At 40.7% G+C, this 25,276-nt stretch overlaps 1 protein-coding gene across 1 annotated transcript in view; it reads right to left on the reverse strand.

Moving 5' to 3' along the window:
• TAB3 (TGF-beta activated kinase 1/MAP3K7 binding protein 3) overlaps positions 1-25,276 on the reverse strand; it is a 30,579-nt gene that overhangs the window by 2,886 nt on the left and 2,417 nt on the right. The window contains exons 2-6 of the mRNA XM_015406252.1: positions 14,318-14,508; positions 8,449-9,904; positions 4,866-5,026; positions 1,851-1,944; positions 1,116-1,199 (exon numbers count right to left, since the gene is read on the reverse strand). Of these exons, the coding sequence (XP_015261738.1) occupies positions 1,116-1,199; positions 1,851-1,944; positions 4,866-5,026; positions 8,449-9,904; positions 14,318-14,419 (1,897 nt within the window). The 5' untranslated portion in view covers positions 14,420-14,508. The remainder of the gene's footprint in view (positions 1-1,115; positions 1,200-1,850; positions 1,945-4,865; positions 5,027-8,448; positions 9,905-14,317; positions 14,509-25,276) is intronic.

Genomic DNA, 25,276 nt, shown 5'->3' on the forward strand with positions numbered 1-25,276 from the left:
TCCATACAGAGGTTTTCTCCATTAGCCAGCATTTTTAGAGTGCTAGCAAGATGAATGTTCCAAACATGGACACATGTTCAGCAACCACAGAACTATACAACATCAGCCACAAAATATAAAATGTATGCTTTTTATTCTCTGAATTCACTAGAAGACACTTATGGTAATTATATTTCATGGACTAATTTTCAAGATGTGTCATTTTCCTGATTATCACAGGAGAGCTCTTTACCACTATATCTGTTTCAACCATATGTGATCGGTTAACTTCCCTGACATTTGACCAAACCAACCCTAGAAAATGTTAAGTGAAAAATAAGAACTGTTGGATTAACTGATTCTTGGCTTCATCACAGATTAATTGGAATTGGCCACTTGGGCTCTTGCTCTGCCAATTAATTCTTGTTCTGGTACTCTTTCAGCCCCTTAATTCCTCACTGCTGCTGGAGTAGTGCCCAATAGACAGGATTCTGCTTAAGTTGGTAAAAGCCACACTAAAAAGGAAAGGTGGGAAAGACAGAGAAACTAGAATTGCATCACTTGCACAGCTGCCTCAATTCTGTTATTTTCTCCCCAGTGGACAAAATCGCTTCAGAGCTTAAAAGGAAAAGGGGCAGGGGAGCTCCTGAATAAAAACAACTGAGTTTGAGGGAGAAGGCTGCTAACCTGGAATAATCTACAGCACTAAGTCAAAAAACAACTTGCACAATCTAAGGAAAGCTAAGCAGAAAGGCAGGTTGAATCCATCTCTTCAATCACACAACGAGATAGAAACACGAGAAGGACCTACTCAGAATGAAAACCTCAAATGTAAAAATAAGAAAATGCATTACTTTTCCTAGCATTTTTTCATAATCACTGTATAATGACCATTTCCCAATAGGCTGTTAAAATGCCCTCACTGCCAATATTACTACAGCTGCATCATAATGCATCTGGCTAAGGATTCTGATGCACAGAGTATAAACAGAAGACTAAACATATTTTGATAGCACAATTGGGCTAACAATGCTTTTTTAAAAATAAAGCATGTAGAAGTTCTCCTTCCTATCATGAACATTTCTAAGTGACAAGATGTTATAGACTAAATCTTGGATGTCTTTTGAGCAACTCACCTTTTTTACATGGCTTTGGTGGCACAACAGGACCAGGCTCTATGTTGTCATAAAAGTTACTCATGGCTTTCGGATCAAAGTTTCCTATTAGGATATACATAAAACAGAAGATAATGTCCTCTGCAGAATAAGAGCCAAGTATTTAAGAGACTATGCAAGTTACTAGCATAAGTATGTGCTCAACATGACAGATGTTTACTGTCCACAATTCCTTACAGGCTTCATTGGTACCTTTCCTATCACAACACCTTAAAGAGCCCCATTGTTCTGGGAGCTATATATTTATGGTAAAGAAGCTGTGCCGGTCATTTAACTTACAATATACCAACACACAGCACTTCCAGAACCAGCTTTTCCTTCTGCCTTCCTTTAACTAGCAGTAAATCCAAGTACCAACCTGGTATGGCTATTACATTTTTAACCCACCATTTCTTCAAGGTGCAATAAGTTGTCTCATTGCCCTACCCCAACCATGTTATCATCACAGTTTAGGCTGACAGATAGTGACTGAGCCATGGTCACCTGCTGAGTTTCACAGCAAGTTGAGGATTCTGAATCTGGAACTCATTGTTCTAATTTAACACTACGTGGCACACTATGCTACATATAACTGACAGAAAAATATTAAAAAGCATCTTTCATTCTGCATCATCAGAAAAGACAGAACTATAGTATGTATATAACTGCTTGCATTCAAATAAACAGTTTCAAAACAAAGATAATTAAAGTATATGCCTCTAGACTGCAGGAGATCAATTTCTTTCTGTGTACAGTCAACATTTATCTGGAGCTGTCTGTTCATGCTTCTCAATCTGGTCATCTCTTCAGGCTAGCAAGAGAGAACCAAATATAGGAATGGAAGAAAAGTCAGCATAACAATGTTTCATTTAGTGTGCACATGCATCAACAGAGCTATAAAAATTCATTAATTTCACAGTTGCCTCCCTTGTGCCAAAGCACATACAATTATGTAGTACAAAAGGGAAAGTGGGATCATGCTCCTAGGTAGCACAGAAGCCAGCCAGTAGGTTTCAGTTGTTGCAGAAATCAATTCAATTCTTGCTGAAGAAATGCACAATTTACAAAATGTAACATTTCAGTCAATTATTTTAATTGGCCTTTATTCTTGTTGATTTAAATCCTAACAGAAGAATTTCCAGAGTTTCTTAGAAGAAACAATGACAGTTGAAACAAGTTTATGCATGGTTCTTTATTAGGATGAATAAAGTAGCCTGTCTGTAATTTATAAAGATACGATTTATTTTAAGGCAGAGAAGGGATTTTCCTTCTATCTGTACATTCAGCCAATACTCAGATTGGTTTTCAGAGCTGGTTTAAACAAGTATTTCTTATTAGAAAAGAGCTGCCACAACTAGTTTGACTACTGAGAGACAAATTCTCAAATACTTCAATAGAGATAGCAGCCTTACAAAATCTAAACTTTCATATCCAACATTTAGTCCGCAATGCATGTTCTCCTCCTCCCTTCCTTGGCAATACCTGCTCTTCGGTGCAAGGGTTGGTTTCCCACTGATGAAACCACTATGTTGCTGAGATCCAAAGGACTTGTTCTGTGACTAGAACACATTTCTGCTCACAGACGGTGTCCCAGATTGCATCCACCTTCTCCTCCAGTTATAATTCCCAGGGCTCACCATGCTGTTCCAAAGGGTCCCTGGACCCTGAGGCGCTTGGGGGGGGGGGGGCGGCGGCAGTTATTTCAGCTGGCTCATGGTATCTTGATACCTTAAGAGCTGTGCTTATACAGCTAGCTTATAAAGCTGCAGGTAGCAACAAAGAAAGTTTCCCACTTGATAAAAACATCATGGAGCTATTTGGACTATTAGCTGTATAAGCACAACTCTTCAGTTACCTTGACACTCATAAAACTGGGTTTTCCTGATGCTTTCTTCCCACTGCATTTTTTTGCCCCACCCTCAAGCAGCTCCTAAAGGTGGGAATAAGAGATTGGTCAATTGCACCTTAGTCATCAGTATGTAGAAAGATAAGTTACAGGGAAAGGAAATGTAGCCTACAAACCATATGTCGGAAAATTTTATAAGTGATTTGTAACTGCATAGATAAATATGGCTGTATAGAAATATTGATTTCTAAAAGCCCCTGCCTTCCCCTGGGATGTCTTGCTGATACCCTGCTGTGTTGTATTTCCTGTTGAAGCCAAATGGTGAGGCCCAGATGGCCTCAATAGCCATGCCATAAACCACATTCCTTCACACCTCTAAGGGGGGTGGCAGGCCTCATGCAAGAAGGCTGCATGGGCCATGTCACGTACATCATGGAGGGGCTGGAGTTGGGGGTCACCTGACTGCAGAGGGTGTTCCCAGACTCCCAGCCTATCTCCTCACGTCGCTATGACAACTAAGTTTTGGACACACCCTCTGTCCGTTCGTGATTGGCTACTGGCCATGGCTGGTCATGAATGGAATTGGGGTTTAATTGTCTGGTCCCTTGGAAGAGAGCTCTCTGTTCCTGCTCTCTCTGCTGCTCGAGTGTGCTGTTCACCTGAAAGGCTGTCCTGCCATGTGGTCGGGGAACAAAGGATTGCTTGGTGAGCTGAGCACATGGTTGGCAAAGATGGACGTCTTGCTCCAAATCCCTTGGGGCTACTGGATTATCACAATGGACTATTCTGGACTGATAGTTGTTCCTGACTTGGTAAATATGCAGCATTATGTTTAGTGAAGGCAAAAAATTGCCCTAGTCTTTCTTGTTTTGAAATCCTTATTAGTCTAAACGCTAAGCTCTGACTGAATAAACATTATTCTTGTTTCTAACTGGTCTGTGATGTTGTAACTGGGTTCCAAGGCTAAACTCCTGTGCCTTCTGCTCACCATACAAGCTACCTTGGTAAGATTAACTGTGCAGCTCTAGATTGAGTTGTTCAATGTGTTATGTCCCAGAGGCTAACCTAAAGGTTTGGAATCCCTCCCTTGGGGAAAGCCGGGACTAGTTAAAAGGGGGTTCTGGTGGCTATTGTTTTGAATCTAGAGAGGGTAGCTTACCTCTCTAGGTTGTTGTTAAATGTACTGAAAAAATATAGGTTCCTCCCTCATTCCTGGACAGGCTTGGGGGCAGAATCTATACAATGGCTAAATCACATGTACACTTTTTTTTTTATCTTGCCTGACAGTAAGATCTTTAGTTTCTGTTGTTCCAAAATGTTCTGTAGACAGTCAGTCCAGGGCATAATATATTAGTTATGAAGTGAGATATAACGGGACAACTAAAAAGGATATGGACAATTGAGTCAACTTGATCTTTACAATAAGTAAGAAGTGTTTCTCGGGGGGAGGGGGGGTTCTACTAAAATGGCCCTTCATCTCAGCAGAAGGTAACACATTGCATCTAAGTAGCAGGAAGGCATGGCAATATTTTGGAACTGTTAGATAAAGGAAGTATTTAGACCATTCAATTTATCTGATAAGATAAATGGAAGTAAACAGGGGAGCTTTTCCGATCAGCTTTTAACATAGCCCAACATTTTTAAAATAATCGATTTCGTGCAGTTAACAAGGATTTTTTCAATGATCCCCTGGAATATAGGCTTAATACAGCAAGTGTTGAGTCAATTCCCAGCCAGAAGTCAGCTGTTACTAATTGATGTAAGAATGGTAGAGCGTTAGATTCACGAAGTGATCATTTGAACCTGGCTACATTTTAGAGTGGTACATGAGTTCTCCTCATGGCCAAACAAAGGAACAAAGATTTCAGTTTACACTGATTACTTACTGTTGGGATTGAGGTTGTACAGCTCACTCTTCTAAGACGCCTTTGCATAAGGTCGTGCTCCATACCATTCACTTCAGATTTAAGCTTCTCAAGCTCCTCATTTTCAAGCTTCAGTCCCTTTGCTAATCTCTCCATCCTTGCACGTTGATGTAGCAGCAAGGCTAGTACATTACAGGGAACAAAGTCAGGGCAGTACACAACACTGAGAAGCCTAACTTAGAGCTTGTGTAGTATAGGCAAGTGTCTTTATAGGAAAAAGTGACCACAAAAACTCAGTAGAATAAAGATATTATTTCAGACAGTAACTTAAATATATTACCGTAACTCACTTTTTTTTGTCTATTCAAAATAAAAAGATACTCGTGCAAGGCAAAAACATCTCAAGAGAAAATGGTAACAAGGCCAAATTCCAAGGGTAAGATTTAAAAGCTACAAATCAGTCTTTGCTGCCTCAAGCAGTCACTTGATATCATGGAGTGTACTATTATAGCAAATGCAGTCTTGTCATAACAGTTGCTTTTCTCCTGTTCACATTAGTGTCTGTGCAACACCTGTAACTTTAGAAGAAAAATTCCAAAGAGACTTGAGGCATCCTGGGGAAGAAATTTCCTCTCTACAAGCAGACAAGCTGTTGACTACATGGGAGGAAGCTGAAGAGGGAAACACCTTTCTGTGCATAGAACGTTTTGGAGATCTTTCACCTTGGTCTCTATCCAGCTTCCATCAATTCATTCTAAGAGTATCTCTAAGAAACAGGAGACTTTTTTCATACTGCTCTAGGAAAGCCGGACAGTATCAGCTGTCTTAAGGGGAAATTGAGGCCTTCACCTACCAGCCAGCTGGATGGCAGCCAGTCCCCCTGCAGATCAGATGCGGCAGACAGCAGGATGACAATCTCTTCCACTTGCTGCCAGCTGCATTATCTTGCCAGGAGGAGGGTGAGAGGGAAAAGGGACAGAGCCACACCACCAGGCCTTTCACCTCTCCCCTTCCCATCCATCTCATCCTGCTCTGTGCCTGGAATATACTGCTTACTGGGTTGCTGATCTTCCACATCTCATGACAAAGGAATTTAGATAGGGCACAATTAATTGAACAACATGCATCACACAGTGGGGCACAAACAGGATAATGTAAGAACTCTCCATGAACACACAATAAAGAACCCTGTATCCAGAAAGCCACCTGGCTCCTACTATAACTTGACTCCTGCTGTTCTCTAGGTGTACACTTACCCCTAAAGCTGGAGCACATAAGATTTGTAGATTTCTTTATACATACAACTTCTCTGTTTGTAGTGAAAGCACAACCTTTTAAGAACTGAAGATTCATGTTTCCTCTGCTGCTTCTCCCCTTTAACTATGTTCAGGGGTTTTACTGAACAGTATTGTTTGAATGTGGGTTCTCCATCATCCTACAATCTATCTCTGACTTGAAGGGAAAGGTGCCTGAATGGGGCCATAGAAACCCTGCATTTAGATTAATATGGCTCAGCCCAGTTCACATTACATTCTTAAGCAGTAACAGACAAGGTGGAGGGAAAAAAGTGGACAAAACAGAATCTAAACACATGACTATTATTAATAATATCTGGCTGAACATGGTATCCTGAGAATCTTTGGGACAGCAAGCAATCCACAAACTGTTGGACTGGTTTATAAAGTATCTCATCTTTCACTTTATAAAAGAAAAATAAATTTCCTATTATTTAGAGTCTTAGTGCGTGAGAATATCCTAGATACCCAAAGACTTGCTGAAACATTTTTCAAGGACTTCAAAAACTTTGCCCCTTCCTTAGGATCAGGAGCAACAATACATCAATACCAGCAAACATGGGCCAGCCATTCTGCTTCACAGGGTTGTTGCAAGGATAACGCAGAGGAAGACTATCTGAAGACACAATGTTGTTATCCATAATGCATCACTTCCCAATGCCTGATGATACCACCAACACATTCTGTGTAAGTAACTACCATAGATCAACTGCTTAAAAGTTCTACATGACCATTTAGAGAAGATTTGGACTCTATAGCCTGGAGCACAAAGTTCTTTCTTTCTTTTTTAAATCTTGCACAATGATTGCTATAGATTAATCCCTGAAAGCGTGGTCTTCTTTTCAAGCTCCTTGAGGCAGAAAAGTGATTAAAACAGCAAGCCCCAGTAGAGTACTATGAAACAAGGTGGCTATTTTTCAGTTTCCTTCTGAGAAGAGAAACTCAAAATACACACAGGATCATTTTGTCAACATCTTCCCCCAAATATTTTTTCTTAGTAATTTACCTTCATTCTATTCAAGCCTCTAACTCAAATCTATTCTCATTGTACACATCTGATTAAAATGCACAATACATAATTCCCTTAGATATACCTAGTCTTGTTGTATACATACGGTAGTTCACTGCTTTGTTAGAAAACTACCATTACACAGAACAATCTTTTCTATGCAAACTGGCAAACAGAGGTTATCCAGCTAGAGCTTTTAAACAGTTTTTATAAGCACTGCACAACAATCCACTATTACTCTCCTGTATCCTATTTTACTGACTACGATTGTGTATATTTCACAATGCATACCAATAGTTAACAAAGCCCATTTTAGAGGCTGTAAAACAGAGACCCAGACCACTAGAGACCAAAATACTGACATGCACATTCATGCTTAAAACTCAGTCAACATGCTTTCTTCCATGCAGAAGTTTCAGCAATTCATTTTAACAGTACACAGATGAAGCCTCAGTGGTATTCACTGCTAAAGCCAGCCAGCCAGGCCTACCCGTAAGCTTGGCCATTAAAGAACTTTACTATGTATGCGGCATGTAGGGCTGTGCCAGCATTGTTAGTTTCACAACAGCAGAAATTACTCTAGGACAGCACCCAGCTGAGTCATTTCAAGTGCATCTACTCCCTTCCCTTCTTCCCAATTCTGTGTCAGTGGCTTCAAAAGCCTCAATCTGCCTCACTGTTTCAGTACAACACACCGGTCAGTCTACATCAGCACAACACATCATCATGCCCCATTATACTGATGCAGCAGCTGCTGGACCATATAAGCCCCCCCCCCTTTTTTTGCATCTGCAAAGCCCCCAAAAGGAGCTATATAAAAATATACACTTATTCCATCTCCTGTCTCAAAGGAGAATATGATGGGCATCTGCCATTAAGCAAATCTCTCTCTCTCTCTCTCTCTCTGTGCCTCAGATTGCCATCTGCATTATGTGGATAACACTGGTGTATTTACAGGGCTGCTGTAAGGATTACAATAAGATAATAATGTATGTGAAATGCTATGAATACGTGAAAGTGCTACACAGACATTACTATATGAGTAGACAGAAACCAAAAAATGAGCAAAGACGTAAAAAAACTGGCCTGGTAGAGGATTCCAGCAAACAGCCGAGCTTAAGCAGTGCTACATGCTATGTATTATGAACCAAGTTTAAACAAAAGTAATGGTATTTCCAACAATATTATAGGTATAGGAAAACTTATTTTAGTGGCACAAGCTTTTATGGTGCATCACAATGCAATTTTAAAAAAAAAATCCTTTTGAAAACAACAGCAGCGGGCAGCTCTATAAATATACCTTGAGTATAGGCATAGTCATCTGATCCAGAACTGGAACTTCTCTGGTACTTATGGCTTCCTCTTTCACCGCCAGATCCTGGTACAACCGAAATGGGCTGAATAGGCTCTGGTGCTGCAGAACGCTCTTCTTGGTCCACTAAATTTAAAAGGTTCTCAGCTGGTGCTCGACCTACTGTAATCTTAAAAACTGCAGGATTTGGCTGAGATACCATTACCCGGGGTGACTGTGTAAGTGCGCCAGTAGGTCCGGCTGGTTGTGTGTATGTTATATACACAGGATTAACACTATAAGGAGGTTTGGGCTGACCCGACATGCTTCTGGAAGGAGAACTTGAAGGAGGAGTAGCAGGTGCATACAGTGGGTGCTGGTTTCGTTGGGATGGTTGGTTACTTATAGGCGAAGGGCTCCTATTCATTGAAGTCCCAGGTCGTTGTGGTGGCTCAACTGTAATTTCTATCTTGTTCATGGAGCCTTTGGATAAGCTAGGTCCACCATATGGGAGATAAGATACTGAGTGTCCACCTTGTTTTTGATAAGTCTGGGGTGTTTGTTGATATGGATGGGGTAGCACTGCTGAAGGACTAGGTGGCATAAATACATGAGAACTCTGATGTCCTAACTGGGGAGGTTGAACTTGATGCTGAGGAGAACCAAATGGAGAGGGGCACTGAGAAGTAGGTGGTGATCGAAAAGGTGTCTGAGGAATCTGGGGCTGTTTTGGAGAATACTGAGAAGGCTGATAGTTCTGTTGATGTGGATAAACAGGTAACGGATGTGGACTATAATGTGGGACTGGACCTTGTGGCGCCGAGTGCCATTGTGTATTCTGTGTAGGAGTCTGTCGTCCTGAAGAACTTTGAGATGTTTGTCTAATATACAGAGAGCCAGGATTCCCATAAGGATTGCTTGGAATCGAGGGGAGAATTTGTAAAGCTCTGGGTACAGTCTGTCCAGAGGGGAGGTTTTGAGACACTGTAACAGTAATTGGATTTGTGCTGTACCGAGGTATGTGCATATATGGAGGAGGAGGAGGGCCTTGCATAGCAGATGTATTCATTCCAGGCTGTATGGAAGAAGGTTGTTGAGGTGGCTGAGGAGGAGGAGTAGCTGCATTTCTATTCTGGTCATTCATAAAAAATGGATTGTAGTTGGGAGAAGCTGCCACAACAGCTGGAGCAGAATGTGGTTCTTGCACTAAGCATATCAGCTGTTTACCTGTGGTGCGCTGTGGATCAATATGTCCATCGCTTGAACTATGTACCAGTGTACGACCACCATTAAGTTGAGCTCCATCCCCTCCATGATAGCTGGCATGAGGATGGATGCCCAGGTTAATATGCAGAAGGCGATTCCTGTTCATTCGCGTGTCATCTGGGCTGTGGTATTCCATATACAGGTATTTGTTACTCTCTTGTGCAAGAACTCGACAACAAGCTTCAACGTTGTTGTTGTGCTGGTAATAAGAAATTCCACACATTAAATTATGTTAATAACTCTCAAAAGCTATAGCATAACATGTACATGAAATGTGATCTCAACTCCAATGCAGCCTAGTTTGAGCAAGTGTTTGTATTATATTTTAGTTAGCATTTCCACCCTAAGATTTAAAAGTTTAGCCAATCGTTCTTATGATGTTGATTAAATTTACCAGTAAATAGAACTATGTTGTCAGAGTAAAACCACTACCTTTTAAGAGGATATATGCACATGTCACAATCAGGCACCACCTTAGAAGAGGCACCCGTCTGAGAAAAGGATTACTTCTTCTAAAATGACACTTTCTACTCACAGTTTGTTTAAGCAACTGTATTGAAGTAATGAAGATCCCCATTCAGTATGCTGGTGTTTCTGCAATATGGGGAAGACAGGTACCTTGGCTCATCTAGTTATCAAATGTCCCAATTTCAGTAAGGAGATACAGAGATGGATCACCTCGATACTCAGGGAAAAATGAGATCACAAATATTAATCAGAGCTTTTCTTTTCTTTTACAAGATAAGGACCCATATATTACCAGGTCACTGGCATTCTACCTTTTAGCAACCCAGCTTAAAATTTAAAAAAAACCCAAACTTTTGTGACTGGAATGAGATTCCCCCTCCCCCCCTTCTCTATGTGGGATCTGGCTGAAGGCTGTGGCCAAAAGAGTTGTTTCATAAAAACAAAAGGAAAAGTTATGAAGAAGTTAAAAGAAAAGTTATGAAGTTTCTAAAAATCTGGTACCTGATTAAAGGAAACTTTTAATTAATTATAGTTTTGAAGCTAAAAAGAGACATATCAAATTGACTGAGAAAATTCATTCCAGATCTAACCCTTGGGTTAAGAAAAATGCACATAAATACAATGCAGCCCATTAATGTATTTCAGTCTTGTGGCACCAAAACTGTAGAATTCCCCTACCCAAAGAGAATCATCTGTTCCCCACTATCATTGCCTTCCTTCAGCAAGTGAAGACTTTTTTCTTTCATCTGCCACTTCCTTATTGGACTTCTTCCAGTTTTAATTGCTGTTACATATATATGTATGTTGTAAGTGGATTTTAATGTCTTTTAAACTGCTTGCATAGGTGGAAAAGTGGGATACAATTTATTTAAAACATTTGTAAGAAATTTTCAGCTATAGCCTACTCCAGTCTCTAAGAAGATTCACCAAGTTTTGAACATCTCCAGTGGTGTTCTTCCCTCTTAATAAGTTACCTTGAAAAATTAAATGTTAACTTTACTTCCAATTTATGAGTTGTGAGAACAGCAGAAGCAGGAATGGAGAAAAGACCAATATGGTTTCAATTTCCCAGAAAAAAAGCATCCAAATCAAAACACAACTGCAAAAACATGTTAGATGGCACCTAACACATGAAGTGTTTTAACACATTCTCTGTTGGTGTGCTCTGAAATTTTTAGAGCTTCATCTATATCTTTTTGCAAACAGTGATCTTCATTGTGTTCAGTTTTGTTGCTTACCAACTGCTATATTTTACCTTGTCTGCATTTGAAGTAGTCTACTAGTGGCATTTCGTCCTTTTTACATGCATCATAACAGCTAGCTTCTGTAGTGATCTGCTATAACCACTGGGTTTTTCCCAATGGTTTACTTAATGTCTCTTATAATAAGTATCAGAAATACAGTGATCTGGAACACTTTGGTGGAATTGTCAAAACTCCGTTTATTTAAGTCTCAAGATCTCCCTAAGACTTTAGCTAAACACCAAATAACATTTATGAAATGTACGGGTTGGTTAAAGAAGTTCCAAGCACGTTCCTGCAAATGTTCCAATCTCATTCAGTTTCATCATTAGATAAGCACGTGTCAACAGACATTAATAAATTCTCAAGACTTCCCGGTAATGACATAAAATAGAGGGGATTATAACTGTGACCTCAAGGGTTCACCTTCATGAGCCCATTACAAGCGAAGACCACAACACCAAAAGCTCAAATTCATCTTGTAATGGGCTTACTGCCATACAGCCCACTCTGCTGATCTCCTTTTCCCCCCCCCCCCCCCCAAAAAAAATCTACCCTCACGATGAAGAGGGAGAAATAAAAGGGGAAAGCACACTGGTGGCAGCAGAAGTCTTATAGGCATTTTTAAGGCTATTTATAGACAGCCATTGCCTCTGGGATACATAAGGATGGAATGCCAGCAGTAATAGATGTTCCTGAGCATGCTCAGTATTCAAGGAAGAGATCTAAAAGGCCTCTCCTATTGCTAGCCAATCCTGAGTAAGTCTGGGAAGAGAAAGGGGTTTAGTAGGAAGGACTGATTGGGAGCGCCTACATGTGCACTAATAGTTCATGCTTTCTTGGACAACCTTCAGTAAAAAAATCCAGGTGTTGTTTTTTTTCCTGAAACAGAAAGCATGGAATAACCAAGCTGATTATGAGGCAAGCCAGGGAAATATTGCTTATGGTTTTGATGAATAAAAACATAAGCCACATAATTTTGGGCCATCTATTAATATGGTGGTGAATATAAAAAATAATGAGGATGACCCTTTTACAGTAAAGGGCCACAAGAAGACATTTCTAATGATGCCCTTCCATAAAACATAAAATCCTTAATTTTTATTACAATATTTCTGCTAATCCAATTAGCAGTGGGGTGCGTGTGTTTGAAAACTCCGAGTCGGTAAAAATTGTTCATCTTCTTGTAGAGACCTCAAGGTATCAGACCCAGTTTCTTCAGTCCTTCCATGACTTTAAAAGCAACTACAGATCCTACCTTTCCGCCTTGACTTTAAAAGCAGTAGGCATTTATATTTAAGCAGTTTGCCATGCATAATCTACATCAGATAGGTTAAAGTTGAACTCAAGGAGGGAGGGAAGTAATGCTGCCAAAAAAAGACCTAAAAACAAAGACCACACCATTCAACATGACTGAGTCTTACTGTTCTCAGACATCAAGCATGTCAGAAGTCCTTTATTATTCTTGGAGTGACTGCTGTCTTTTCAGAATTATACCAACTTGCTGTGTTTGACAAAGCTAGTTACCTTCAACTCCTATAGTCAAAAGCTATCTAAAGACACAAAAATGTAGCTTGAGGCTGACAAAACCCTGAAAAAAATGAAAAAACCTACTTCCCATGAGCAGTGCTACCCTTTCCCCTGTGCTTGAGCTTGCGCTTGAGCAACTATAAAAGTGCATTGTCCTTTAGCTGCTTAAAGCAAATGGGGCAGGCTGTCTTTAAAAGTTTAGGGGTTTCAGTTGGGACAAAGCAGAATGGCAAGACTGCTATTGGGCACTAGCTACTGACAACACATCTCACCAGTCCTCAAAGACCTGCACAGGCTGCCTGCTTCCAGGCACAATTCTAAGAGCTGGGGTTTTTTTTAACACACTGCTCTGTGCACTCCTACTTTGTGCAGTAAAGTGAAGGGTCATTGTAGTGCCATCTCAGTAACAGAATACTCTCCTCACAGATAGCTGCCTGGAACCTAACCAGTTTATGAGGAAAAATATTTCTTTTCCCCTATGCTTTTCATTTCATGCGAGGGGTGGGTGAAAGGGACAGAGGACATTCTCGTATTTGTAAAATCTTGTTTTTACATCTTGTAAGAATGTTAACTGTCACTTCCTCATGCATTGTTATTTTTCAGGTTGAGCTGTATGTTTTAATTATTAAGATTTCTAATTTTAAAAGTGTTTTTACTGAGGAGTTGTACTTGAAATTAGTCACCATAGCTTTCAGGCTGAGGAAACAAATTTTTGAAGATAAACAGACATATCAAATTGCTAAGTGAATTTTTCACAACTAATCTTCAGAGCAGTATTTCATTGTATTTTAACATTTCTTTAGGAAAGTATTTCAACTGGTGCCTTTTTACTAGTAAAGCTTATTCTATAGGCATCAACTTAGGTTAGTAAAGAATCTCAGTGGAGCTCAACCTGAGAGAAAGACAGCTGCATTTAGTGGAACCAAAGCAAATGATTAAGCTTTTAAATCCCCTTGATAAGAATGCTCCTGGCCTTTAAATGGTCTTATACATGCCTATTTTTAAAAGGTTATGAGCCACATCTATTTTTCTTCACTGTACTTTATGACTCCTTGTGTTCCTCCTTGGGGAACTGTATTTTATTCATTTAATTCAATTTATATAATCAGTCATGGTTAAAATAAATCAATTTTTAGAAGGCAATATCTTTCATAAATAATAACAACATTGTGCTATGTAACAGCCTTGGTGTTTAGTCATGCCGGCCACATGACCACGGAAACGTCTTCAGACAGCGCTGGCTCTTCGGCTTTGAAACGGAGATGAGCCCCGCAACCCTAGAGTTGGACTCGACTGGCTTTCAAGCAAGGGAACCTTTACCTTTACGTACTTTTTAATTTTTTCAAAAATAAGAGTTTTGTCTCAACACTTACCTGAAGCATACACTGAGATACCACAGCTTCAGGAATTTCAGGGAAACGTTGCCGGAGGTCATGGAGTACCTGCATATCAAGTTGCTGGCTGCCCTGCGCCATGCCAGACTGATGTTATTCCTAAGTTTCTCAGGAAAGAATAGTCAACAGGCTTCCCAGTGGTTATGATCTTCTGATGCTTCAGGCATTGTCTATAAATACAAATATAGTAAAATAAAAAGTCATTTGAAAATCCTACAAATGTGAAGACCATATAAACATTAGCATAATGACACCTTGAAACATTTTTTTTTTTTTTCATAAGACAGTTTGTCTTTCTCCCCTGCTCTGAGTGGAACACTCCAGCTCACAGTTTATGTCTTGTGGAAAAGCTTTATCAGGTACAAAGCCTTTTCCTCTGGCCTTAAAACAATCTTCAAACAAATCAGAGAAGGACTCCCAATTGATGACAAGACATACCAACTCTTACAGGCTTCTTTTAGCCTAACAGTTTTAGACCAGCACAATGTAAAGTTTCCCCCATTCAAAATTATTTAAAATAAAAGAATCAGTGTAATAGAACTATATCCACTAAGGCAAACCAATAAGGCAAACAAAGCACTCTATTTTCCTGATTTGTATACACAGAAATATAGTGGTAGCACACAAATCTGTTTGAGAATCAATGAATCCTTGCAAATTTCAGTCAACCCGTGTGCTTCATACCTGACACAGGCATACCATTATTAACAAAAGGATGAGTATATTACATTCAAAACAAAAGAGATGAAATCACTGTGTTGCCTTGTACATTGTGTAAGTTATGACACAGTTCACCATTTACGATTTAAAAACCCAACTTAGAACACCAAAAAGTGGGACAAAGTCAAGTTTTTAGGTCCAAGCAACAATATCTATAGTGTCTGCTCTGCATTCACCATTAAGCATTTACAGTTTCCAATTCACCACACATAAAGTCCTTAGGTAGCTCTCTATTAAATGCTTGTGATGTGCAATGTAGTACATATGCAATGTCTCTAATAGGTCGTAGCATTTGTTCTAGAGAATATGTGCTAGTATCATGGAATGGTCTGTCCACATTACGGACATATTTCCTGCCCCAGCTGCCTACTCAGGTGAATTCCTAATTTCATTTTTAAAATTTGAGAATTCATAAACTGACTTTTAAAAATTGAACTACAACATTTATTTCTAGTTTTATTCTCCCCGCACTCTGGTTTACAAATCAACAAAATATACATGTACTGTCTCTCACAAGTTCTATGGAACATCACTGAAGAACATTAATTACACCTTTGAAGCTGCTGAGATTGTCTAAGTTATTAAAATCCTCTTGTCTAACTATGTCCTGGATTCTCTGTCTCACTAACTCTCTCGCTTTGTTGTATGTGAGAGAGCTAAGAAATTGTTTTGAGAGGCCAAGCTGAGAAAATTTTTTTCCGATGACCCTTAGCCAAGGCGGGACAAAGGTATCCTGGAAAATTAAACTTGCCAACCCTCTAGGAAAAAAAGAATGTTTCAACCAGTATTGAATGGCCAGCATCCAAAGCCTTGCCTCCACCGGGATCATGCCTGTTCCTATTCTGATCAAGGCATTTGAAGTACCAGGGGGAACTTGGAGGACTGCTCTTAGAAACTTAGATTGAATGGCCTCCAGTTTTTTAACATTTGAAGTGATATTAAAGGGGGCACCAAAAGTGAGTTGGCTAAGAGATTTGGCTTTGAACAAATGGAGGGTTGAGATTGTCTAATATATTGACAATGACATCCATTCACTGATATTAATTTTAAAAGTGATGTACAGTTGGATGTTATCAGCAAACTTCGAATGATATCATTCAGTGGTCAGACATACATATTAAGAACATGGGGAACAAGGGAACATTGTGGGAATCCTCACTCTTAAGTTCCAAAGAATTTCATATCTGCAATCGTGACTGTGTTCACTTAGGTTAAAAATAGACATCAAAGAACAATTCCCTTTCCTCTAAAAGAACAATATGATCCACCATATCAAAAAGCAGCAGACAAATTAAAAAGCATGGAATGTGTTATCATTATAAACAGAGAGCATCTACCACAATGAACTAAAACAATCCCATAGCTAAACCTGAAGCCAGATTGACAAGGGCACAGGGAGTCTTTTAGGTATGACTAAAGTTGCTCTGCCACCACCTACTCAATCACCTCATCTAAAAAAGGGAAGATTGCTCAGACCATCTTTGGCCAACAATGGTTTTTTTCAACACAGCTTCCTTTAAAACGAAGGAAGAGCTCACAATTCTAACAAGACCCCCCCCCCCACACACACACAAACTTTTCCTGGCAAACTAATTAAGTCAGAAAAGACAAACATACTTTACAGATGTTGATCTTCCTAGCCCCCAGCACTCTACCCCCATATAAATTAATCCTATATATAATTTTAGATTGATCTCCCTAAGGCAAGCAGATACTCACAAAACCTTGGATAAAACATCTACAAACTGACACTTCAATCCAACTGGACTTTATCAGCACAGATGTCACAGTAAACCAACCTTTCCTTCACCAGGGAACTAAATCTAGTCATTAACAGATCATGAGCTACTTCAAACAATTTAGCTGAACACAATTCAACTAATACAATTGCAAGAGAGAAAAATGCTTTTTGCTACCATCACTTCCACCTCACAGTCTTTCACATGGGCTCTCTGGCATGTTCTCCCTGAATCAGCATGAATTTTCTACCATCAGTGTCTACACATCTTCTAGTTCATTTGATCTTCCCAACTGCCTAAGAAGTAGGGACAGGTCATCTATTTGAAGTATGGAGAGAACTACTTCAGGGAACTACTTCTCTATAGCTCCAGAAAACCCTCTTGACACCAGAGCTTCAGCAGAATCACTGTTGAAACCCCTAAGTTCCCCAGAGCATTATGGAATTCAATACCATCTACAAGTCTGAGAGCAGACCAACCTATGCACCTGCAAATGCTGAATTTGGAAAAATATTGAACTCAAAAGGTGAAGTAACTTTTTCAGATAATCCATTGCCCATCTAAATAACTTACAGAAGCAATTCCACAATGTAAAAGGGAAAATATAACTACATGTATTGGTCTTTAGAGACCACATCTAAGCAAATCCTAATAAACTGTTAAAACAATGAAAGTAGGTCAGATACAAGGTATAACTCCACCCTATGTTCCTCATATTCTTTCACTGAAGTGACTAAAGATACTTGTCAGAAAAATAAAGTTAGAATCAAGGTCCCTTCTCTTATTGTATGTAAGAGACATCATACCAATTCCACATTCATCAGGCAAAAAGGACCACAAGGACACTGAAGTACAGATCCATGATTACTCCACAAATCTTTGTGTATTTGTAAATAATTTTGTTTAAAATGTTTACAAATTTAATTTTAAAGAAAGTTTCCTCACTTTGGGTGGTATGTAAAGTCAGTCCCCTCTTCAGATGACTGTCCCTACTGATTAATGGGGCACACAAAGCCCTTGTTATATGGTTTACATTGCTGAACTACACATAAAAATTCAACAGAAAAATCTAAGGTTGATCAAGATGCATTACCTAAGCTTCCAAGGCAAAATGAATATGTAGGACTTACACATTACATTTCACTGAATGATACAAAATTTGAAAATACCCTAGAAAAGTTTAGCATGCTTATGAGTAGTTGGATAGAGGAATCATTATGTTGCAGAAAAGGTTTGCTGAAAACGAAGCAAGATACATAATTAACGATAAAGATAACAAAGATAACAAGATACATAATTAACGATAAAGATAACAACAACAACAAGAAAGATAACAACAACATAGTTAAATGATTATTCAGTTTTAAGAAACCCGGATACTATATACTGTACTTTTCTCAATGTCCCAGGGGGATACAGAGCTTTCATTTCAATTCTCACATCCAAAAACTATACAGATGGCACAACAGGCTTGTCAAAACCTACAACTGCAGCTTGTGATGCATCACCAAAATGATTCTAAGTATTGAAGAAGCTGTCCATTTCCATTACGAAGTGTACAAACCAAATTTGGTGGCTCACATGGCTTTCTACCTCAGGCCCAACTACACAATGTGCTAATTTAACAAGAAATTATATCCTGATTTTCCAAAACAAACATTGTCCAAAGCAGTTCACAATCAACAAAGTCATAGAACACAATTAAAATTGCTACTAAAACAACCAATGGAAATAATGAGAAAATAAGAGACAGGCAGACAAGGACATCATGATCACTGCAGGATATATAAAACTGAGCTCAAACATGATCATCTTAACCAACAACACTAAGCCTACTTCACGGGGTATTCAGTGGAGAAAATCAGAAAGTCAAAGCACGGTAATCAAAATGCTCACAGAGGAGCCAGGGAAACCTCTAAAGGGGAGGTAAAGGTAAAGGTTTCCCTTGCTCGAAAGCCAGTCGAATCCGACTCTAGGGTTGCAGTGCTCATCTCCGTTTCCAAGCCGAAAAGCCAGCACTGTCCGAAGACATTTCCGTGGTCATGTGGCCGGCATGACTAAATGCCAAGGCACACAGAACGCTGTTACCTTCCCACCGAAGCGGTACCTAGTTATCTATTTGAAATTTCTTACTTTCGAACTGCTAAGTTGGTAGGAGCTGGAACCAGGTACGGGAGCTCACTCCATCATGCGGCACTCGGGTCTCGAACTACTGAACTACCAACCTTCCAGCCTGCAGTTCAGAGTCTTAACCACTTGAGCCACACAGGGTCAAAACTGTAAAAGCCCTTTCTGCTCACCACCTATAGTGCCCAAAGAAGAACCTCTGATAATTACTCTAGTGGAAGAGGACTTCAAAACGAGGTGGTTCTTCAGAACTTTGGATTCAGCCCTTTTTTTGGTCTTTAAATGTCAATTACCGGTCTTTATGTCCACATTCTTGTGACCAACTGAGATCTTATCATACAGAGGTACTATGGTCACTGCAATATATTTCTGTCACAGTATTTTAGATTGCTTGAAGTCTGCGATAACTGCAAAGAGAATCCTATAGTGCAGCTAGGATAACCTAACCTTCATATGACTTCAGCATGCATAAATATGAAAAAGTAATTTCTACACAGGACATGGCACAGCTAATCAAAGATGGTAATAGGTGCTTTCAGCCACAGATGCCACTTCAGCATCCAAGGATAAGGCCAGATCCAGACCACCTTTAAGCTGTGATCCTGAGGGGAGCATAGAACACCATACAAACAATCATTATACTGAACTCCATCTCTGAAGAACACTCTGCCTAAAGCAACTCCAGCTTGTCTGAGTTGAGCATCAGTTATATTATTTCATCCAGTTAACTGCCACCTCTAGATACCTGTTTAAGTACATCTGCTACTCTGATTCAGATGAAAAGGAAGAACAGTCATGGTTATTATGAGCATACTTATGACACCTTACCCCAGTTCCAACTCAACCTCAACCAGCAGCTTTGTGTAGACGTTAAATAGTATGGGAGACAAAACAATACTGGCCCCGGTCACACAAAAGGTTTTGGGCCGGGAGAGGGACGGATCGGGGGCGCAGCAAACAGGCACGATCCCACCGCAACATCTGGAAAACGTTGCGCACCCGTCCCCGATCCGGCCCTTCAGGCCGAAAAGCCGCATCTAAAATAAACCACCTACAGAGGTGGACTTACCAGCACGGCCGCATCAAGTGCAGCCGTGGGATCACCGGCGCTTCCTTCTGCCGGCGCATCCAAGACCCCTGGCCGAACTGCACATGCTCACACATGCGCAGTTTGGCAGCCTCCGTCTCTGTCTCGTTGCTTTCTCCCCGGTCTCCCCGGCATCTGATTGTGCCGGGGAGCAACTGCGCGGCGGCTCATGGGATCTGTATGATCCCGCCGCCGTGTGTCTATTTTGGTGCAGCTTTCAAAAACTGCACTTTGCCCCCCCCCCGTGTGGCAGGGACCACTGTTTGGAATCTATGCTGGAAATAGGGATAGAACGAATGGGACTTGTTCCTCCCACATGAAGTTCTAACAAATATCCCACAATGATACTATCGTTGTTGGTAACAAAACCCACTGAGAAATTCAAGAGAATATAAAGGGTAGAATTCCCCCTGCCTTCCAAGTACAAGTCACTGGAACAAAGTGGTTACTTTTCCAAACCTGGGCCCAAATCCCAACTGAAATGGATCCAAATAAGCAATCTCTCATGAGCTGTCAGTTGAGCCTGAACTCTGCAGGTTCATGACTACTTGAAAAAGCTCCATTGGATGGCTCTGTGGTCAATGCAAAGGTAGCAGAGAAGTAACACTTCTTTGCAACCATCAGTTCCACAACAGGCTGTGAAACGATTACATTTATCTCCAATATATATATAATTTTACATTCCATTTGTATACCGCTCACCCCCTAAGGGCTCTGAGCGGTTCCACATTACATTATACAACACATCCTACCTAGGGCTACACATACAATGAAGGGGGGGTGACAGGCACCCTCTGGCGAAGTCTTTGTTGTTCAACCTCAACCAGAAGCTTTCTGTAGACGTTAAATAGTATGGGAGACAAAATAGATGGAAATGACCCCCAAACAAGGTTTTCCTCCCCCCATCTAATTCCTCCCCTCCCACACTCATCTCTCCAGCCACAAAACTTCTTCCAGGGTTCTGGAAGTGCCAGTCCATCGTTACTGGCACTTCATTGTCTCAGGCTGCCCAGTAAACTAGACAGCACAACATATTGTATTTAGAGGGGGATGACATATAGGAGCGACTATATCAATGATTACTCATCCTTCCTATTGCACTGATAAAATAGCTTAAGTTTTCAATAGAACTCCCCACCATGCCATATGGTAATCTACCAAGGGCCATCGGGAAACCATTTCAAGCCAGTTGCCTCTTGAGGATGGACCAATTAAACTGGTTCACTATCCTTGATTTTTATTTTAGTTTAAATTTTGTTTTTCTAGTGTTGGGGTATTCAACATCATATAAAAATCACAAACCAGTATCACAAACCAAAAACAACAGCCATGTAATACATTTTATTAGGATCAAAATATTGCACAACAGTGTACATATTTTCATATTCTCCAAAACTCTCTTCATGCTAGAAGTCAACCGGGGAGCAAGGGGGTGAAAAGATGTGGCAGGCTTTGGTCTTAAAAACTCCAAACTGCACCTGCACAGAATACCAGACAGATTTGAATAGATAAAATAATGGTGAGTGCAGCTGATATCAGGCTACATCTTAGGACTTTAGGAGAGAAGGGGCAAAGGCAGTGTCCAACTGAAAAGATAAAAACCAGCTGTTGTTGTTGTTAGCCATTCAATCATGTTCAACTCTTGGTAATTCTATGGGCCGGCTCTCTCCACGTTTTCTGATCTTGTACTTTTTCTTAGAGTCATTCCATGCTCAGGATGGTGTTGACTTCTATGGTGTCTGGCCACTGTGTTCTTTGGCGGACTGGTTTCCTTTTGCCGCTAACCAATCCAAGCATAATTCCTTTTTCTAGTGAGAAAAACCAGTACTTGATATAAAATAAGAGCTGATATAAAAAAGTATTTAAACAACTCAATTTAAAAAGTCAAATCGGAACAATTAAAATGGCCAAACATTTTTAATTGCTAAATTAAAACACAGAATTTTTAAAATGTTGTAGTCCTTATAAGAGGATAAAAAAGATGTGACCCTTTTAACTCTCCAGAAAGGCAATTCCATAACACTGGGATTGTCACACAAGTGAGTACTCGGTACCACAATATTCATCTGGCAAGTTGACAAAATTTCTACAAGAACTCTCTTCCCTTCCTCTTCCATTCCCATTGCAAGGGAGTGATCTAGCCAGCAGCTAGATATTCTTGATGCCTCCCTCCACTCTGCCTTCCCCTCCTCCTCTCTCACCTGCCCACATTGTCTTGAATGCATAGTGTCTGCAGCTCTCAACAATTCTTGCTTTTATAGTTCCATACCACACCTGGTGCTAGGGATACAGAGGCTGCATTCACACACACGAAGTAATCCACTTTTAATCCACTTTCAATGCACCTTCCAGATGGATTTTGCCAGTTCACACAGTAAAATCCAGTTGGAAAGTGCACTGAAAATGGATTATTGAGTGTGTGTGAATGCCGCCTGTGTGTCACAGATATCTGGCGCACTCTGGGAACTTTAGCTCTACAGCTCCCGGAACACATTTGGCACCACGGGTACTGCATCATTTGAAGGAGGCCCGATAGAAGAAGACAGAAAATAACTTGGGGTGGGATGCAAGAAGGGGAAATTCTTCTCTGGTGCAGATTTACCATTTCAGCCAGAGAAGACCATGGCTGCTGCAAGGCTCACCACTGTCTGAAGGTTTTCAGAGCTGCTAAGGCTTAAGAACATAAGAACATAAGAGACGCCAATGTTGGATCAGGCCAAAGGCCCATCCAGTCCAACACTCTGTGTCACACAGTGGCCAGAAATACCAGTGCCATCAGGAGGTCCAGCAGTGGGGCCAGGACATTAGAAGCCCTCCCACTGTTGACCCCCCCAAGCACCAAGAAGACAGAGCATCACTTGCCCCAGAGCCCCTAGCTATACCTTGTGGCTAATAGCCACTGATGGACCTCTGCTCCATATGCTTATCTAATTCCCTTTTGAAGCCATCCATGCTTGTAGCACCCACCACTTCCTGTGGCAGTGAATTCCAAGTGTTAATCACTCTTTGGGTGAAGAAGTACTTCCTTTTATCCGTTCTAACCCGACCGCTCTGCAGTTTCATGGAGTGCCCACGAGTTCTTGTATTGTGAGAAAGGGAGAAAAGTACCTCTTTCTTTACCTGCTCTTTCCCATGCATAATCTTATAAACCTCGATCATGTCACCCCTCAGTCGTCTTTTCTCCAAGCTAAAGAGCCCTAAGCGCTTTAACCTTTCCTCATAGGGAAAGTGTTCCAACCCTTTTATCATTCGAGTTGCCCTTTTCTGCACTTTTTCCAAAGCTATAATATCCTTTTTAAGGTGTGGTGACCAGAACTGCACACAGTATTCCAAATGAGGTCTCACCATTGATTTATATAGGGGCATTATTATATTGGCTGATCTGTTTTCAATACCCTTCCTAATAATCCCCAGCATAGCATTGGCCTTCTTTATTGCAGTCACACACTGTCTCGACATTTTCAGTGAGTTATCCACTACAACTCCAAGATCTCTCTCTTGCTCAGTCTCTGCCAGTTCAGACCCCATCAATGTGTATTTATATTTAGGATTTTGGGATTGTACTCCAACTCGAAGGAGTATGATATTCAGAAACATCTTGCCAAATCCAGCACCCTGAATTGAACCAAGAAATAAACTGGCAACACAGGCTGTATAAATGCAAGTCAGCAGAGAACAGACAGCAATATTTTCTCCAGCTCATGTTCAAGTTGTCTTATATGGCAACCACATACAAAGCACATTGTCTGGAAGTTACAGAAGTGTAGATTAGCATAGCCAGGTCAGGTTAGCTGGGAAGGTATGAAAGTCTATGCATTGTGCCAATAAAAGAAAACACTTTCAGAAACAGCTTGTACTGGCTTTTCAGAATGCAGGCCCAGGTTCACAAACTCCACCAAGCTCTTTACCCAATCTGATAAGAACGTTTTGTCTGGATTCAGTTTTGGTTTGTTCACCTCATCCACTTGACCACAGCTTCCAGGCACTGATTCAGAAAAAAGACAGCAGTTTCCAGAGGCTGTTAATAAATGTAGAGCGTGGCGGCCACCAACATATTAATGACAACAAACCCAAAACGTACAAGTGACCTCAGTTACTTGTTTTATATACATTAAACAACACCTGTAACAATACTAACTCTGCGGAACCCCATCTATCAGGTCCTGTGGAGAGGATTCAGGATTGCCAAAGGTAACTTTGTCTTATTGGACATAAAAGACTGAAATCATTAGAACACAAGCAATTACCCCAAGTTCTCTAAATATATAAAAAGTTTTCTAAACTGTTGAGAAGAATGACATGATCAACCAGATCAGAAGCTTCTAATAAAATTACCAAGGAAGAACTATTCATTTATTAAAAATACTAATACTCAAACCTTATCAGCTATGCAACCAGGTCTGAAGCCAGACTGAGTATGATTTAGATACTATGTATTATTCAGAAATACCAAGAGTTGCCCATGCTTCATCATCTTGCCCCAAGAAGGATATTTACAGACTGATCAAAAATTGGCTAGTTTCACCTTATTTGTACTGGAAAAAGTACAGAAGAGAGTAACCAAGACGATGAAAAAATTGGAGCACGCTTCTTGTGAGAAAGGTATGGGACGATACAGTGTAGAAAAAAGATGGCTAAGGCATATATGACAGAGGTTTATAACATTATGCATGAGTTACAGAAAAAGGGGTAGAGAAACTTTTCTTCCTCTGTCATAATACTAGAACTCTGGGGTACCCAATGAAATTGATGGGCAATAGGGTTAAATGCAAAACTGAGGCCCCGGTCACACGGGAGGATTTGCCCCACAAAACAGACGGGTTGAGGGCGGATTAAACCGGCACAATCAGATGCCAACATCTGGCAACCGTCGCGCCCCCGCCCCCAACCCGTCCCTTCCGGCCAACAATGCGGATTTAAAAGATACCAGCAAAACACTACTACCTACTTGGAAATGTGCAGCATGGGCAGCCGTGTGATCGCCGACGTGCCGTATCCCGTGGTATGCGAGGCCCTGCCACACTGCGCATGTGCACAACTGCGCAGCTGCCTCACCTTGCCCTTCGTCCCATCGCTTCCCTCTCGGCACGTGATCATGGCGGGGAGCAAATGCGGCTTGGCTCGGGGGATCTGTCTGATCCTGATGCCGCGCTTCAATTTGCTGCACCTCTAAAAAGCCGCACTTCTGCCGCGGCTTTTCCCGCTACTGTGACCGGGGCCTAAAAAATTCAAGAGGGTTTTTCTATGCAGGCAACAGAGTTGCAC

Source organism: Gekko japonicus, unplaced genomic scaffold (genome assembly GCF_001447785.1).
Source record: "Gekko japonicus isolate JY-2015 unplaced genomic scaffold, Gekko_japonicus_V1.1 scaffold1357, whole genome shotgun sequence".
NCBI classification, from domain to species: Eukaryota; Metazoa; Chordata; class Lepidosauria; order Squamata; family Gekkonidae; genus Gekko; species Gekko japonicus.